This window comes from Pomacea canaliculata, linkage group LG14, assembly GCF_003073045.1.
Source record: "Pomacea canaliculata isolate SZHN2017 linkage group LG14, ASM307304v1, whole genome shotgun sequence".
Classification (NCBI taxonomy): Eukaryota; Metazoa; Mollusca; class Gastropoda; order Architaenioglossa; family Ampullariidae; genus Pomacea; species Pomacea canaliculata.
The window spans coordinates 9,918,032-9,935,816 of NC_037603.1; the positions used below are offsets into that span (position 1 = coordinate 9,918,032).

Consider the following 17,785-nt stretch of genomic DNA (forward strand, 5'->3'; position numbering starts at 1 on the left):
GCCTACAAGCAGCTGACCTTTTCACACTTGTACTCGCCCAGGGCCACGCCCCTCATGACCTGCTGGTAGATGAGGTCAACGTTGACTACGTCATCAGGCTGCATGGGCCAGGGCGTGAAGTACTCGCGCCGGAAGAAGAGGCGCCACAGGGAGCTGCTCTCTCGCATCCCCATCTTCTTGGTCTGCTGCTCGCACTCCGAGATGGCGTCCATGACCCGGTGAAGGCCGTGACCCAGACACGAGATCTGCAACGTAGTTGTCACAGCTGTCACGTGACTTGTCATGAAGGCATACAGACACACAAGCAAACAAAATCGTCAGGTTAGCAGTGGACTCTCAATGTCGCACACACACAGACACACACACATACAGACACACACACAACACACACACACAGACACACACACACAGACACACAACATTAATCACGGGCAAGATCAAGCAACTCCAAGGACTGCAGCATTGACCACACAGCCAGACCGGACCTTGGTGTGGAGCGTGATGTAGACGGAGTAGCCCGTGACGTCCATCAAACCGATTTTCTCGGAGATGTTGATGATGAGTTCCTTCACCGTGGTGGCGGCATCCACCTCGCACAGTGTCCGGTACCCGTTCATGAAGGCCACGGGTACCAGCAGTGGTTTGTTGTTTTTTGCAGCCTGCAAACACACGTCACGATATACTCTGGTGACGTCACGATATACTCCGGTGACGTCATGATCAGTCAACATTCATGTGTAAACACACACGTCACGATATACTCTACCAGTCCAAACATGTTCCCACCCAGAGTAGAATAAAGACAATGAACAGGCTGAAAGATTCTCGTGACCTGGAACTCCAGCCAGCTGGGAGGGTAGCCTCGAGTGCCGGCCGTGCACGTGCGCCTGAGAAGGAGGTCCACCTTCTGAGAAAACTCTGGCGGACCCTCGCGGAGGAAGTTGGTAAAGCACGAGGCGAACTGAAATGTGGAGGACAGGGGTCAGCACACTGGTCCACACAGGTCAAGGTACTGCAGGTGATACTAAGTAGTCTGAAACAACTACAATAAAACTGTTAATGTTCAGACAAGGGAGATTACCCTTTCTGAGGGGCAGAAACTTCCGGCGAAGAGCGCCATGAGGACCCAGCCCCTGACGGTGCTGTTGCGAGATGGATTGTTGGTCAGCTGCTTGCACAGCTGGCAGTACAGCTCGTCTCTGTGGACAGACATGTTGACATTCAGCTTTTGTTTACATCACCCAACACGCCAGAAAATAGTATGTTGACACATCCTGACTACAGAGATATGTATCTTAGTTTAGTACACATTACAGTATGTAAAATGTACACATTACCACACTGTGTACAATGTACTAGGTATACACTCAGCTACTATTTCATACATAGGTGCAAAAATCTGTGTACCCAGACTTCGTACCTCTGTAAACAGACTGTTTACCTTTGTACCCTGACTGCGTACCTTTAAACACAGGTTGTTTACCTATGTACCCAGATTGAGTACTTTTGTACACACATTGTTTACCTATGTCCCAAGACTGCCTACCTTTGCACCTGAACATGTCAACAGGTAAGACAGTGGTACCTGAGCTCTGGCTTGTAGATACCCAGACTGAGTACCTATGTACACACATTGTTTACCTTTGCACCTGAGCACGTCAACAGGTAAGACAGTGGTACCTGAGCTCTGGCTTGTAGATACCCAGGCTGAGTACCTATGTACACACATTGTTTACCTTTGCACCTGAACACGTCAACAGGTAAGACAGGGTACCTGAGCTCTGGCTTGTAGATACCCAGGCTACAGACGTACTGCACCTTGTGCAGCATGGTGTCCGACCTGTCCGGCATGAAGGGCAGGGTCCGCGTGTCCACTCCTGTCGGGTCCTTGAACTGACCATTAAATGTGGGAATTAAATGTCGTCCTGTGCCATGACCTACGTTAACTGGTCTAACACTAGGGTCATGTGACAGCCGAGTGTACATGTAAGACTTGTCACAACCGTCACCGACATATAGACTGGTATAGTAAGCTCATGGCATCAAGCAAAGTCTTGTAGTCAGGGTGAGGGTTACAACAGTATGTCTGTACCTACTACATCATACATGTACCTACAACATCGTCTATGTACCTACCAGTTCCGAGTATTTCGCCTGAGCCTCCTCCAAGTCCTTTTTGCTGTATTTCTGTCGGAAACTGTTGCGGACTCGACTCACGATGAGTGGTTGGTCCTGTTAACGGAAATAACAAACAACTTTGACTAGAGTGATTTTGCAAAAAAAAAGCAAAAATAAACTAAGGATTGTCATTTTCAGTATTATATTTATAGAATATATGGATGCAATTGTCTGATTAGATATTTGTAGTGCTCAGCACTAAACCCAAGTAAATGACAAGGACACTTACTCCTGACAACTGAAATTTGTCGCCCATGTCCACATCCGGGAGGTCTCCCATGATTCTGAGTATCAGAACCCAGGCAGCAAGGGAGGCCTGTGGAGTGTGAAGGAGACAGTTAGCTGACTAGAAATGAGAGGTCGGGGATCAAGGGAAGCTGTGGACCATCGCCCTCGGTAAAGACATGAAATCTTAGAATGTTCGGGAGTCAGAAAACAGTCTTAGGAGGAGATAATCAGTCTCTCTCCCCTCTCCCCTTCCCTGCAGCTTTCTACACGGACTATCTTGCTGTCCATGACAACAACAACAACAACAACAACAACAACCAGCTTTTTATATATTGTGAGTGGATACCTAGCATTTACCTCCTGTCCTACAGTCCAGTCCAAGTCTACTTCGTTTTTATGTGACATGTGGTCTGGTCACTCGTATGTACACGTGTCCATCAGTAAAGCTGTTCTATTTGATGTCATCACATGAGACAGGCAGAGCCACTGTTCTCGACCTTATTACTGTCCTAAACAATGTGTGGTTATGTTATGTAAACATAAACATAAACATCAGCTTTTCTTTCTATATCTGCACTCTGTACCCCTTTCCACATTCATGGCAGCTTCATGGCGGCTGTAGGAGAAGCAACAAAAGATTTTTTCAGTTTGTCTTATAAAAGGTAAACTTTTAACTTCAAAATTATCGTCCTGCTATTTTCAAGGTAAGGTGGGAGGAACAATCAGTTCCTTTCTGACAAGACTGTTAACCTCCGGCAAACCGGTCTGACTTGACAATAAAGTGAGTGGTTCAACCTTTCCTCACCTCAACTGGGGGATAGAGGTGGGGATGGGGATGTGGCAGGATCCTACCCTGTTGCTGTTCACGCAAGCAAATATCTGATCTTCTGTAAGTTTCACACTAGTAAGATAAATACACTCTTACTTTGGAAACTGACAGTAAACTTTCCTCTGATTGGCTGGCATAAAAGCAGGTCTAAACATATAAACATGTATGTCGATGGCGACAAGCTGCTCACCAAGATGTCCGCTCGCTCCGACTTTGCCAGGAGAGGCTGCGACAAGGCGGCGCAGCAGTAGGCGTGAGTAGTCTTCAGCTGGAACTTGGTCTTGGCGAACAGCGCGAAGCTGGAGGGCAGGGGCTCTAACTCGTCACTCTCCGTGCTGACGTCAGAGCCGAACGCGTCCAACGGCGCGTCAGGTGACACGTCAGACGCGTGGTCGGCAGGTGCACTACCCGGATGTCCGTTTTCGCCTGAAGAAATCTGCGAGTTGCTGCTGGTGCTCGTCCGAGCTTCCGAGTCCTCCACGGACCGCTGGCAACAGGTGGCAGTCACAATGTAATTATATATTACAGATAATAGAGATAATTATAATTGTGGGTTATTATAATTAGCTGGCACCTCTGGCAGGGTCAGATTGTAATTATATATTAGATATAATTAGTTGTGACCGCTGACAACAGGCGGCAGGACTCACCAGCCTCTCCAAGCCAGGGGGCGCCCTGCTCAGGGTCGTGCGGAGGAAAATCTCTTTGGTGCCAGCGGCTCCCAGGCCGGCGTGACCTCTGACCCTCCTTGCCCGGCTTTCATCCTCCACGTGCGAGAGCTCGGACACCGAGTACTGGTCGTCGGCGATGTCCTCGCCAAAGGCCACGGCGCCGCTGTGCGTGCCGGCGATGACCACGCTCTGGGGACGGTCCCTGGACATGACTGGAGCCTGCACAGTAGACAGTGTAGACATGTCTGACGATACAGCATTTCTGACACAGTAGACAGTGTAGACATGTATTACAATACAACATGACTGACACAGTAGACAGAGTAGACATGTCTGACGATACAGCATTTCTGACACAGTAGACACAGTAGACATGTCTTGGAACAAAACATGGCTGACAGACACAGTAGACACAGTAGACATGGCTGACAATGAAACATGGCTGACAGACACAATAGACAGAGTAGTCTTACAATACAACATGGCTGACAGGAACAACAGACAAACATTGCTGACCGACAGCGCAGACAAATGGCAAAATGTCTCGTAAAGATTTGTGGACCACGAGCATCCTCTCCATTGACTGAAAGGTGCAGACAGGTAGGTCTTGTGCAGAAACCAACCGTCGTGTCATGGAAACAAACAACTCCAGAAGCTGAAGAGTTCGAATCCTAAGGAAGCAGGAGCAATGAGGTAGGTTTAGTACCAAAGTGATGCTCACATGTCCTCCACACAGTAACCACACACAATGCCACAGAAGACTTTGCTAAATGCTCTTAGTTTTAAAAAGTACTTTTAATTCTACTTCATTTATTCGTTGCTTGAGTTCAATGAGTTTTTAACAGACGCATATATAGAGATAAAGAAGGAAGGTGTCAATTCAGTGACCCCCAGGGTCAAAGTCGGAATCGAAATTTGTTTAGTTCAGTTTTATCCCAGGAGCAGCCTCGGACTCGCTGTAATACAAGGATTTCAAATCTCGTCCTTAGCTTCTTACTGCAGTCGGACAAGTTCAACATGACAGACTGCTTCCATTTTGGTCATGATATCAGCCAGACTCATTTGTTCCCTCGCTGACTTTTCAATTTAAAAGTTAATCGGTAAATAAAAACAAGTCCGGACTTTATCCACTGTGTATGACGATAGCATGGCGTGGTAGTGTTTGTCCTACTCTCCACAGTCCACCTGGGAGTCACAGCCACACAATCATTGGAGGAAGTGAATTGTTCACCAAATGATAATGTGAGATATAAGACTGTCGACAGGTGGCGCTAACTGCACATCACGTGACAGCTGAACACGAGACTAGTAACACTAACCCCTCTACTACGTGACGGCAACGTCGTTTGATGAAGGAAAGGAGCAGGTGTCAGAGAGGATGGTCTAAGGTAACAATAAACTTTCCTGCTCAGCGATGTTCCTCGAAGAGACCCCAGACCACTTGAGATGACATCGTCACCGTCGTTATCAACTCTAGTCGACAAGGAAGTTGGCATGATGGAACACAATGGCTGTGTCTAGAAGTCTGAGGACACGAGCAATAAAACAGTTTACACAAGACAAGAAAACTAATTCTACCTTTGTTTAAAATATCGAAAACAATGCGAGGGACAAATCATATTTCAACTGGTGTTTCAATCTTCCTTTGTTCTCCTCTCCCTGTATGAGGCCGCACTGCTGGCTGTCCATCGAGTATAAAGACGAGGGTGTGTCCTTCCGTTGTGTTTGTGGCTCCTCACGTGACTTCACAGCAAGCCACACACACAACAACATCCATAAACACATCCACCATCCCCACCCCTCCCCGCGAAAAATTAACTTTATTTGCTAATTTATTATTGTTTCTCTCTGAACGGCTCATTAGAACAAAAATAAAAGTAGAATTAAAAAGGTCAAAGACATTAAGCGAAGGAGAAATTGAAATCTTAACGGAACAACCTGAAGACCTCTGGGATACATGCAAAACAAATGCACCTTTCGTAATTTTATCTTTTAATGTCTTCGATCTTCTGATGTCTTTCTGCACTTAAAGGGAGTGTAAAGGCAACTAAAACTGCTTAAAGCTTGTAAAGACTATCAGTCTGAATCCAGTCTATTTTCCTGTTCAGGTAGAAAAAGTTGAATGTTTTACCGGATGTTGAGTTAATAAGAGAAATCACACGGAACTCTTTCATCTCTTTTGTCCTCGTCAACGACCCCAGTGTCAGCTGGTCACATGACATGCTTGGACATCGGTCACAGCCAACTTGATTGTTATCACTAATATATATATAACTAATCCAACTAACCACCCACCACCGATCACTTGAGTTCAAATCCTAACAATGGGCGACACTTCCGGTCCCTCGCTGACGTCACACACCTTTAAGAAAGCGGAATAACTCTCTACCTGTCAACACAATAAATAATGTAAGGCAATAGGATGAGAAACACACACCAAAGCTGGAGCAGGGTATGTAGTGTACAGATCTTTCCAGGCCAGCATCCACCCGACTTTGCGGACTGTCAGCTGGGTGTCAGTGCGGGTGGGCAGCAGCAGGCGTGGAACTCCCGTGGAAAACATGTTTTCTCATGCTCCTCACACAACTGTCGGGTGTTGTCAGGAGACAGTGGGCTTGGTGACAGGAAGATGAGTGTCAGCAAGCTGTCAACATTGCTTTACACACCGACTAGGGCGTCCATCACGATGTAGTGATGTATCCATGTGGAAAGGTGGAAACTTGCAACTAACGGTCCTCTGATGTTAGTCACTGTCACTATTTCAACGCCTGTCGTAGAATAAATAGGACACTGACATTTAGTCACAGCAGAAGCCAGTATCACGTGACACACAACTAACAGTCGTATCCGGTATGATGACCATGGTGTCTACAGATGGAGGGAATCTTCACAGCTACAGTCTCACTTCTGTGATTGTACTCTTCACATGGACTCGTGAAAGAAAAGTCTGTCCTCAAGCGGCAACCACTTGTGGAAGTCCACTGAAGTCAGTAAAGTTCTGAACCACACGACAGGAGGGAGCGAGGGGAGAAAACAAAGGGATGCTGATGAAATATTTGCTTCAGGAGACTTTGTTCGGGAACCAAAACAACCAACGAGCAAAAGTGACACGAACAGAGAATTAAAAATAAAAAGAAAATTTCTTTTTCTGTCTTCAAAAAAGTGGAGACTATTCCATCGGCAAAAGCCGGAAATAATAATGTATCTACAATAATAATGTATCTACAACCTTTTTGAGGTCAGTCATTGCATTTTAATATAACAAACAAAAAATAATGTTATTTTAAGAAAAAAACACTTTCATTGAAAATTGCTGTCAGCGTGTGGTTAGCTTTGCTGACTCTCATTTCCCGATGGACCTCTCCCTCCCACAAGGTCTGGCAGCAGCCGTTGACCCCGGCAGTCTCGCGCCCTGTGGACTTTGTGTCCTCGCGTGACGACACAGGGAGCGTGCGCCGCACGTTGTGTCCACAGACTAATATTGACCAGCACCTTGTAGCAGCTGCCTGCTGTCCCCTTAACACCATCCGCCATCACCGTCGTGTGGGAGTGATACAGGTGACCAACTCCGTCCTCGCCTTCACCTGTCTCCGCATGACGAGCAATTCTCAGCATTCTTATTAACCTTCTCCATGCTTGGCTGGCTGGCTGGCTGGCTGGTTGGTTGGCTGGTTAGTTTGGCTTGTTTCCATCTAAAGGTGATGTCAGGTGTGGCGCCCAGAGAACAGTGAAGGTTCTAACACCTGACTCCCTAATACCGTTAGGTGACGGGACCTCAGTTATATTTACCTGTCATGTTTACCTGTCATGTTTACCACAGTCATATTTACCATTTCATGCCGGTTGACATTTGCAATCACACAATCACACAGGTGTGTGCTTCATAGTCAACCGTTCCTCGCTCACCTGAGAAAGTGAACCCTCCCTTGTACATGTCACCGGCGTGTTTCAGTTTAGTATCACATAATAATGAGATAATGTTAAAAGTGCATTGGGTAACTACACATAGTATTACAGAAGTATTTATTATATTTTAGATCGTCAGGGAAATTATATATATATATATTTGGGTTTGTGTTAGGGAGAGAGAGTTGTTGAGAAAGCAAAAGCAGGGCGACCTGTGTCCGGCTTGCCAGCCATTTGCCATCATCGTCCCCCCAGTCTCTGCTTTTCCAGCTTTGAAAGGAGAAGACTTCCGCTGCACAAAGCCGGCATTGGATGACAACATTTACAGGTCTCTGGTCACGTGACCTGCCAGGTAAACGCGACATTTGGCGAGGACTTTCTTCCGAGATCATCGCACCTACCCTCGGTGTCTCGTGGGTCAAGCTGCTCCGCCATCTTCTTCAGACGAGACTGAGAATGCAGACAGGTGTACAGGTGTACAGACAGGTGTACAGGTGTACAGGTGCTCAAACATCTTCTCTTGTGTGCTGCACAGATTGCAGGAGCTCACGAAGTTCTTTCCCTGATTTCACTCTGACATTTTAAGCATTGTGAGATGTTCTCATGGCTGTCCTTTATCTCCTCTTGCATGTCATCAAGTCTGTCATTTATACCTCACAGGTCAGTGCAGAAGAAAGTCAAGTAGATATAAATTTTTTAAACGCTTACTTTTTCCGTTTCAAAGACTTTTCGGTGCCAGTCTTAGCTAACCCTAATCCTACCATCTCACCCTGTTAGTTCTGACAAGCAGGACAATGCAGATGGAAGACAGAATAAAAATTCGTCGGCTTGTCTCTCTCTCGTTCAAGTTAACAGTAATCTATCATTTCCTTTCCTAGATTTTATGGTCTGCCGCGGCCTTGGTTTGTCTCTAACCAGACTTCTTGCTTTTTTGGGGGGAAAACAACTGTGCTCATACTTGCCGGATGTGGTTTGTATAGTACAGACCCTTTGACACCCGGGGCGCCAGTCTGACGAGCACCTGGAATACAGTGGGGACCCGGATGTCACGTGGTGTGGATTGGAGGACAGTCTGCTCAGGGCCCACATACTTCAGGTAGCATTTAATGATTTGGTAGACACTTCAAACCTTTTGTCACAAGGGATAAACACTCCTCTCATCTTACCTCCGTAGTCTCCTCACTTTACATCTGTGACGCGAGCAACGCATGAACACAATCACAAGTTCAACCTGACTGCAAAATGCAGAATAGGAATGCAAGATAGAATAGTAAATTATACAGCAGTCCGCTCATCCGTGAGACTATTTTAGCCTCTTGACATTTACCTGCACACAGGGGAGTTAACTGATCTTGTAGTGGATGGATAGAAGGATAACTCTGTGCTCGCTGCCTCTAGTTGCTGCCGACCGACACCTGGCTCTCCACATTGTTTCTTTGGTGCACCTGTCTCCCTGTTGGTATTTACTAACCACAAATACCTGGCATGTCGACAAATCCTTCTCTAGCACCACTGAACTTCCACATGAAACATTTTATTTGCTCTGCTTTGTACACAATAAATGTTTCTCACATACTTCATAATATTTTGTCTGTATAATGGGTGATGATGTTTCGTGTTAGTGTCTGTCTCCTTGACTCAAAGATAAAGAAAAAAGCTGGATAGGATTAAAAAAAAATCCGCTGAACTGTGGAGCCAGCCATGCGTACAAGACCTCATTCACCATCTCCAGAGACGCCGTCCACTTCCGCGCAAACCAATCTTCAGTCACGAGATCGCACGCGCACGCGACTGCTCAACCAAATACCTAATTAACATCAAAGCCGCAGGTCTCTTTCAAATATTTATCATCTTCACTCGGGTTTCCAGCTTTGGCTCCGTTTTAGATGAACGATCACAAAGCAGAGAGCGTTGACCTGTGCCTGACCCCAGGGTCTGCTGTATCCATCACCACCAGCATCCCCCGCCAGGTCACGTGCCGCCCTCGCTCCCTACATCGTCAGCTTAAACGCGCATAATGCATCCCTGTACTCATCCCTCCCCCTGTCTGTGCATCCCAGGCCATCAGTCTCTGTGACAGCCGCTGGTCAGTGGGGACAATGAGTGGTTTGGACTCTGGCACATCGTTTGTAAGCTCCATGGAGCTGTGGTGCCCGCCATCTGACGCCTGCTGTCCACGTCTGGCGCCTGGTGGACGTCAGACTCCGTGTCGATGACCTGAACACATTCCAGAGAACTCTCTCTGCCAACTGTAGGCAGCCTGCAGCGTGTCACGCCATCAACCACACTTGAACTCTCACCTTTCATTAGGTCACGTGCCGATCGACTAACTGCCAACAGTAATTACAAAAATACAGGTTACAGGGCCACGATGGATAGGTTGATAGATAAGCTAACAGATGAAATGTCACTTCATTAGCTTACAGTTGGCTAAGCCTCTTTGTTCCGCTCTGTTGATGTTGACTTGTTGCTAACCCCAGCAATCAAAACAGAAAGTCATGACAAACTGACAATGTTTAGAAGCGTGTTATTACAGGAACGGGTGGGCAAACACTTGTGTAGCCAGTTTAGCGTGAACACAACCATTAATGAGTAGTCTAGAGGGTATCACCAGGGCATTCGTCAGTCTATGAATGAAAAATGAAAAGTTCGGGCTTTTAGCAGGATGCGGGAGGAAGTGAGCAATGATGTGGGTGTTGTTGCCCGGGTACCCGCACTTCACGAGATGCGGCAGCTGCTGGCGACTGATGACCAGTGGAGTGGCACCCGTGGTCCTCCTGTCGTCTGCACAGCTGTTGTCAGCCTCCTCAACCTCCCAGCTAGATAATCCGTCTTGCCATATGTTGTTGACAAGCGCAACCAAACTGATAATAACTGTTATCTCACTCTGCCTGCTGGATGTTAGAGGACCTGGCTTGTGTGAAATGAAGAGAAGATGGCGAGGTTCGGATTATTTGACAAGAAAATGTGGTGGTATGATCGTTTCCGTTGTTTCATATCCACACCATGTCCTTTTGCTTCATAACACACGTGTTGTTACATAAACAAACTAGTTCTGTTATACATACAAACAGCTCTTCATGTTTACCACATTGTTTGTCCAACCCCTCACCTGTAACTCGCTGTCTCGCACGCACACACACCTAGTCTTGTCTTCTATTCACAACTCGTCCTGTCCTACATACCAACTCATGTCTAAAGCACATTCATACTGTACAAAGGTTATGACGCCGTTTGAGCCGTTTTTATCTGGAGGTTATTTGTGTCGCTTCTAAGCCACCCTTAACACCACCCGGTATGCCCTACCCCGCTCTAAACATTTAGTAGCTCAATCGCCAACCATCTCAACTCACCCCCTCTCCATAATAAAAAAGTGTGACTGATAGTAGAGGGTGCGGTCAGGGCTTGGTGTTACCCAACAAAGTAGCAGGGAGTGTCCCCCACCCTGGGTTTAAACTCGGGTACATGCACAATCGTGTTTGGCTGATTTACTGCTTTCTGGGGAAGTCGTCTACTGGTGGAATCTTCTGAGCGGAAAAAATTGCCGCTGAACATGTCTGCTGGTATGAAAGAAAAAACAGGAAAGCACAGTCGCCGACAAGTGAAAAACAGAAAGAAAACCGAATTGAATGAAGTATAAAAATAGACGAACAGAAACACCGAGAACAGTGAGGACAGACATACAAGATCTCCTCCCCGTGCAAGTAGTCCTCACGAACACGTGACGGAAGATCAACGTGCAAGTAGTGGTCCTGCACTAAGGATGCCCGTTCATCTGCCAGCTCATCGACCGATGAAGACGATGAAGTCAGAGCTGAGACCACAGTAACACTTCTCTCGAGAGACAATGTGTGGAAGAGTCTGAGAGATATCTCGCCATTAGGCGTGCCCCTCAGCCCTCCCCACTTGTTTATTTGTAAAGGTTGGCCATTTTTGTTCTGTAAATGTCACAGACAAAACACAAAAGATAAAATGAGAGACAGGGAAGAGGGAGTGCGACTTCGACAGAGTAAGAGACAAGGAGGGAAGGAGAGATATCAAACGACAGTTTTTGTTACATTACACTCAGTACATCGCGCAAACCCTGTGTATCCTCCTGCTCCTTTGCAAACATGACTATAATAAAATGTGTACTTGTGTATTGATAGTTCACGACTATTGTGTAAATGTGTACTTGTATACAAATTGCATACTGTAACAAATACATGCCATTGTGTTTCCAAGCTTGTACACATGCGCGCACAAAATCTCGCAAATTCGCGTGCAGACACACACCCACACATCCGACGAGAAGACTTCACTTCGATTTTTCTTTTTTCTTTTTTTTTTTCTTTTTCTTTTTTGAGGACGAACTGACGTGTCTGCTGGCTGCGGCGAGCTGTACTTTGTACAAAAAAGTAATAATTCCTGCTCGTCCCTGATCCTCCTCCCGTCTACCCGCCCCCGTGTCGCAAGGCCTGTATCACGGCGCCGCTCTTTCTCCACTTGAGAAGCTAATCACAGCCGACAGAGACCTTCCGCCTCGGCTTCTTTCTTCTCGTGAGTGGTGCAGCGGGCTGACGTCTTCACTGTCCTCGCATGCGTGTGTGCAATGAGTCTGGGAGGTTCTTTCACTCACAACACATTTCCTGTCTGACACCCATCACCGTCCACACATCCACCCCACGATGCCAGAAGAGAGATTTCACAAGAAGTCACACGCAGACTGGACCGTGGATGTGACATGTGGTGACTCACTTTACTGGAAACTACTGGAAAATGGAGGAGACCCACGCATTCTCTCAACATTACTAGTCACACTATCATGTTAGGAGGTCACGACCTCGGACTGACATCATGGCGAGACGCAGTATGACAGAAAAAGTAAAAGGTGTTCAGTTGACACGATCAGAGTCACGCGGACAAAATTCAATCATCGAGCTTCTCTGATGAAACATAAATCAATCAAGTTTCCAGTTGTTTTGATCAGAGTCACGTGAAAACAAATTAGTAGAGTAAGTAAACAAATACCAGCGTCACAGTCACGAGAAAGCAAATTACTAAAATATCCAGTTGCCAGAATTGATGAGTTTGCTGCCTCCAGGCCTCAAGCCGCCCTCGTCAACGTCACGTGACAGCAATGGCTGCAACCTTGACCCTGTGAGAGTGACGTGGGACGGAGAGCGTGACGTGAGCCAGACACGTGGTAGCCTCATCTACCCGCACGTCACCGCACCAGTCGCCTCACATCATCCGCTCATCTCAGGACTGGCGGTCTCGTCGTCTTCGGAAATTAAAGAGATTTTTCAAGAAAAGGAAAGCTGCGCCAGACAGACACCTCGACAATAATTTACAGCCTCGACAATAATTTACAGCCTCGATAATAATTTACAACCTCGATAATAATTTATAACCTCGATAATAATTTACAACCTCGATAATAATTTACAGCCTCGATAATAATTTACAACCTCGACAATAATTTATAGCTTCAAAATATCTTTGGTGACATCTTATCTTCCAAGTTACAATACACACAGCTGTAAGCAGCTGTCCACGCCATGACGCAGACCAGGAAGCGAGATTGAGAGATATGTGTGTGTCCTGTCCAACTGATAACAGTAAAATAACAGTAAAATAACAGTAAAATAACAGATGGAAGACCAAGGAGAGCAAGTTGTACTCTCACGTGCAAATAATGACAGTAACGTGGAAAACGCGTTTAGCTGCGCGCGAGAGTTTAATGATAGTGACAGTGGATGATGATACCAGAGCTAAACAGCTCGTAAACATGAAACCACGGGGGTGGACGATAAGATGCCCTCGAGCAAAACGTGGGAGTTACAAAGGATTTGCGAATCCTTATTTTAAAAAAAGATTAAAGGACGGGACTGAGCAGCTTTCGCTCGGCTTGTGACGGAGGGTCAGCGCTTGAGAAAAAGTGATTAGGGGGACCGCGGCCACACCCGCATTCCAGTCAGGTCCACCCGATGTTTTGTGACCTGCTGGTTTTCATCACCCTTATCATCACCTTATCGTTCCCGCGATCTTCAGGGGCCAACATCAGGAAGATTCCGGCCAGCTGGTAGGTGGGGTGAGTTGAACTCAGTTGACGATAAGCTTTTTTTTTTTTTTAACTAAGAACAGGGGTAAGTCAATCTGTCAGTCATCGATGGTAAAGCTATGCCCACCCACTGACCGTTGACCGTTAATTTGAAAGAGACTGCTGCTTATATAATGACGTCAATGTGTGCTGCAGCCAACGTTTGACACCTGTCCTGGACTACACACCTCTCTTGTGTGCGCGTGCGTTCTAGGAATAGCTCGTCCCCGAGGTTCAACGATCGTTTTACAATCCATATAGTTGATCCAGTTACCCTTTTAACTGGAGGAATATTCATTTCAGGGAACTGATAGGGTCAATGATCTGTCCTCTCCATTGACGATGACTAGCCGTGTGGAGACAATATTCTGAAAGCCAACGGTCGTCAGGTGCCAGACGACTGCCGGTCACAAAGGTGCAGTGGAGCAACTGTCCAGGGCACTCAGTGCTCATGCAAGCCACTCCAGGCTACTAGGCTACCCCCGATGTTGGCAGGGGCCACGCCCACACGATCCACCCTGTTTTCCACTCGGGTAACCCTTCCTCTCCCTGCACGCAACCCGACGGACAGCCCCGGCACTTCCTCGTCGCCTCCCTGCTCTCTTCTGATTAATTTGTCTACTCGTCTGTTGCTCTGGTGCCACACTTACCACACCTACTTCATGATATACCCTGTCTACCCGTACTGCCCTAGCCCTATAACACCCGCCTTACAAGCTCCACAAGGTGTTCACACTTACAACTATGGAAGGTCCTCACTGGTCACTGCCAAGGTCCAAGGACCAGAGACTTCAGGCCAGCGAGTGGACAAACACCGTCCGACGGTTGTCCTGACCCCAGGTCAAGGTCGTGAACTGCCTGCACTAGCCACACGTGCGCCAAGATAAGAGATAATGTCACACGATGTAAACAACAATCCTAACGACTCTAACGCCTCTACGGCGAGTGCATGGCGAACCTTGGTGTTGTAAGGAGTGTGATGTACGAAAGTATAGTTGTTACAGAACACCACGTGCACCACGTGCACACAAACACCACTTGCACCACAAGCACCACGTGCACCACACAAGCACCACAAGCACCACGTCTACTCGTTCTAAAAGCGACTTACCTTACCCCCTGATGACTGAGACATGGATGAACTCCCCTTCTCAACTGTCCAGGCTCGTTATTCCTTTACCATGCGATTCTTCTTCACACATGCAGACGCAAGTACCTCCAGTCCAACTGTCACAGAATTCCTTGCATTACTCCTAAGCGACATCCAAGACGACAGACTATTCCTGTGTGTGGCGATCTGCTCCCTGCAAACACCCAGACACATCAATTGTACCTTCGGCAGAATGAACTCCCAAGAAAATGAAACTGTTAGTCAAGATCCGTTCCTCGAAACACAGCAACTACAACATGCAATCCGAGACAAGAGACTTTACAAGCTGATCACGTCCTGCAACTTGATGCCTGTCACGGTGTGCAACACGACTCCTCGCCAAAGGTGTGGCATTCTGACGTGTGACATGTATCTCACCTGCTTTTTTTTTTTTTGTGCCTTCGTGTGGAGATAACTCCTAACAAAGCAGATTTACAACGTATGTGAACACATTCCTTCCAGAAGCAACACCTGTGAGCACAAGGTTTTACACCTGGGCGGTCACACCACACGGTGCTACGTCACTCCAGGACAGTTTACAGTCAAAGAGCGGCGTGGTATTGATTGCACGTGGACTGTCGGGGGGCTAATCACCGGACTACGTGCTGGTCACGGAGCAGGCAGCAGACGGCAACACGTGCAACCTCCAGGGTTGGGCACAACACGCCAGGGTGGGTGAGCTGCTCGCGCACCGCTACACTGCAGTCGGGTATGTTGCGATCGGGGTGGGTGGATTGGGGGTGGAATTGAAATTCCATGCCAGGAAAAAAGTCTACCCGGAGGACACACTTGGCAGTGTGGCCTAGATAAGAATTTCCGTGCAGTGGTGCGCTGCTATCTCTGGTCGGCGACGAAGAAAAACCGCGAATGCACTAGGAAGGGTCTTTGTCGGTCAAAGGTACATTTCTATGGGAACGCTGACTTAGGTCACGTGATCTGGCAAGTACCAGGTCGGGCGAGACTCACCATTCGTTTCTGCTGTAACTAATATGCTCTAAGCTGGTCAAAGTTGGTCAATTTTTTTTCTCGAAATTTCTGCCAACTAAAATGAATGTTTAATTCTATGCTAGGCCGTTTGCGATGATATAGAATAGCCTTTGACCTCTTGCCGAGTAGTTAATTGTGAATAAGGCTTGTGGATAGAGTGTGGGGAGCACCGCTCTCTCTGTTACTCTCTTTTACACACACACACACATTTAAACACATTGTTATACAAACACACTCCATCTCAGTGACACACATTCTCCCAGACAGAGAGACACACAGGTCCCACACACACGCTACACACACACTGAGGGTAGAAAGACAGCAGGTGTTCAGACAGCGGCCCCTCATTAAGCATACCTGTGAAGTATGACGGACAGACAGTTAAAAGGCCGTAAAGACGGTTGGCCTACAGCCCTGACACCTGGCGGCGGTGAGCAAGTGAACAAGTGAGCAAGTGTTGCATTTCTGTTCTAGCTACAAGCATTCATTGGAGCAGAGCCTTGAGGTCTAGCAATAATCACTGAAAATAAAGGCCAAGCATTTAAGAAAAATCAAAGATTATTTACAAAGCTTCCCTGGTTAGTCACTAGCGTGAACTGAGTGAACTCTGGCCTTCGGGAGATTAGGGCTCGCTAGACACCCCACCCCACCCCGCACACGATCGACACACTCATACATTCATTCCTTCCTTCACTAAGCGTTACTCTACCCCGCACACAATCGACACTCACACATTCCTTCCTTCACTGTAGCATAACAGACACAATACTGACACAAACATTTTCATGTTTCTAGTTTTCTGAATTTCGCACTAAAGATGTTTTTTACTTGGAATTCGTACTTACAAGTTGTGGTACCGCTAATAAAAAAGTAGAGCAGAATAGATTTTTCCAAATATTGTTTATCACTGACAGGTGACAAATAAACCTGTATGAAGTTATTTGGTTCATTTAGTGTATTCCGTGCTCACCTGGCAGGTGTGGCGGTGTCAAGGGTGATCTCATGCCTGTGTACGAAGTCAGCCCGACCTGGACACACAAACAGGTTCAGTGGGTCCCACAAGCCGGCAACTGTATCACTGCATATGGCCAGGAGAGTGTTTTCTTGTAGCAAGCTCAAACAGGTGTTTACCTGCAGCACACCCAGCCAGGTGAGTGATGGCCACCTCCTTCCGCTTCTTTATCTCACTAGCTCCTTGATGAGGTCCGCATTTCGCCGTTTCTAACCTCACAGGTAATTACAGCTTCGACTCTCCTCCTTTCTCTCTTCCATTAACGTACACAGACGCGCGCAGACTAATTATAGAAGTAAATACAAATGTTTCGAGTGAAGCGAATGATGGAAGGGAGATAAGTCATTTACGTTCAGTTGTTTCAAAGTTACTTCCCTTGTACGCCTGTTGGTTAATAATGTACTTGTTTACAGGGTACATGTTGGCAAACACGATTTTATTGAAACAGCATTGTTTTCCCTCGCCTGATATACTACTGCGTGTTTCGTTGATATTTTGGTAAACTGTTTCCCCGTGTTTGGATTTTACAACTTGCTCTAGTCGTGAGAACTGTTTTAAGCGGCCACCAAAAGTCCAGCAGACCGAAATATTGAAACAAATTAAATAATGCCCGTTGTGTTGATTCTATGAAGGGACTGGAAGACTAGTTTCCGAAAACAATTTGCAGAGAACTTTTTTTGCAATATTGTTCTTCTAGCATTTTAGAAAACACCGCTTTGTATACAACTTGTACAAATTGTAG

At 46.7% G+C, this 17,785-nt stretch overlaps 1 protein-coding gene across 1 annotated transcript in view; it reads right to left on the reverse strand.

The window, feature by feature from the left end:
- LOC112555603 (myosin-VIIa-like) overlaps positions 1-15,885 on the reverse strand; it is a 32,043-nt gene extending 16,158 nt beyond the window's left edge. The window contains exons 1-10 of the mRNA XM_025224033.1: positions 15,006-15,885; positions 3,886-4,125; positions 3,426-3,722; positions 2,408-2,494; positions 2,137-2,232; positions 1,775-1,893; positions 1,082-1,199; positions 833-961; positions 486-659; positions 18-245 (exon numbers count right to left, since the gene is read on the reverse strand). Coding sequence (XP_025079818.1) covers positions 18-245; positions 486-659; positions 833-961; positions 1,082-1,199; positions 1,775-1,893; positions 2,137-2,232; positions 2,408-2,494; positions 3,426-3,722; positions 3,886-4,125; positions 15,006-15,029 — 1,512 coding nt within the window. The 5' untranslated portion in view covers positions 15,030-15,885. The remainder of the gene's footprint in view (positions 1-17; positions 246-485; positions 660-832; positions 962-1,081; positions 1,200-1,774; positions 1,894-2,136; positions 2,233-2,407; positions 2,495-3,425; positions 3,723-3,885; positions 4,126-15,005) is intronic.
- Between the last annotated feature and the right edge of the window lie 1,900 nt (positions 15,886-17,785).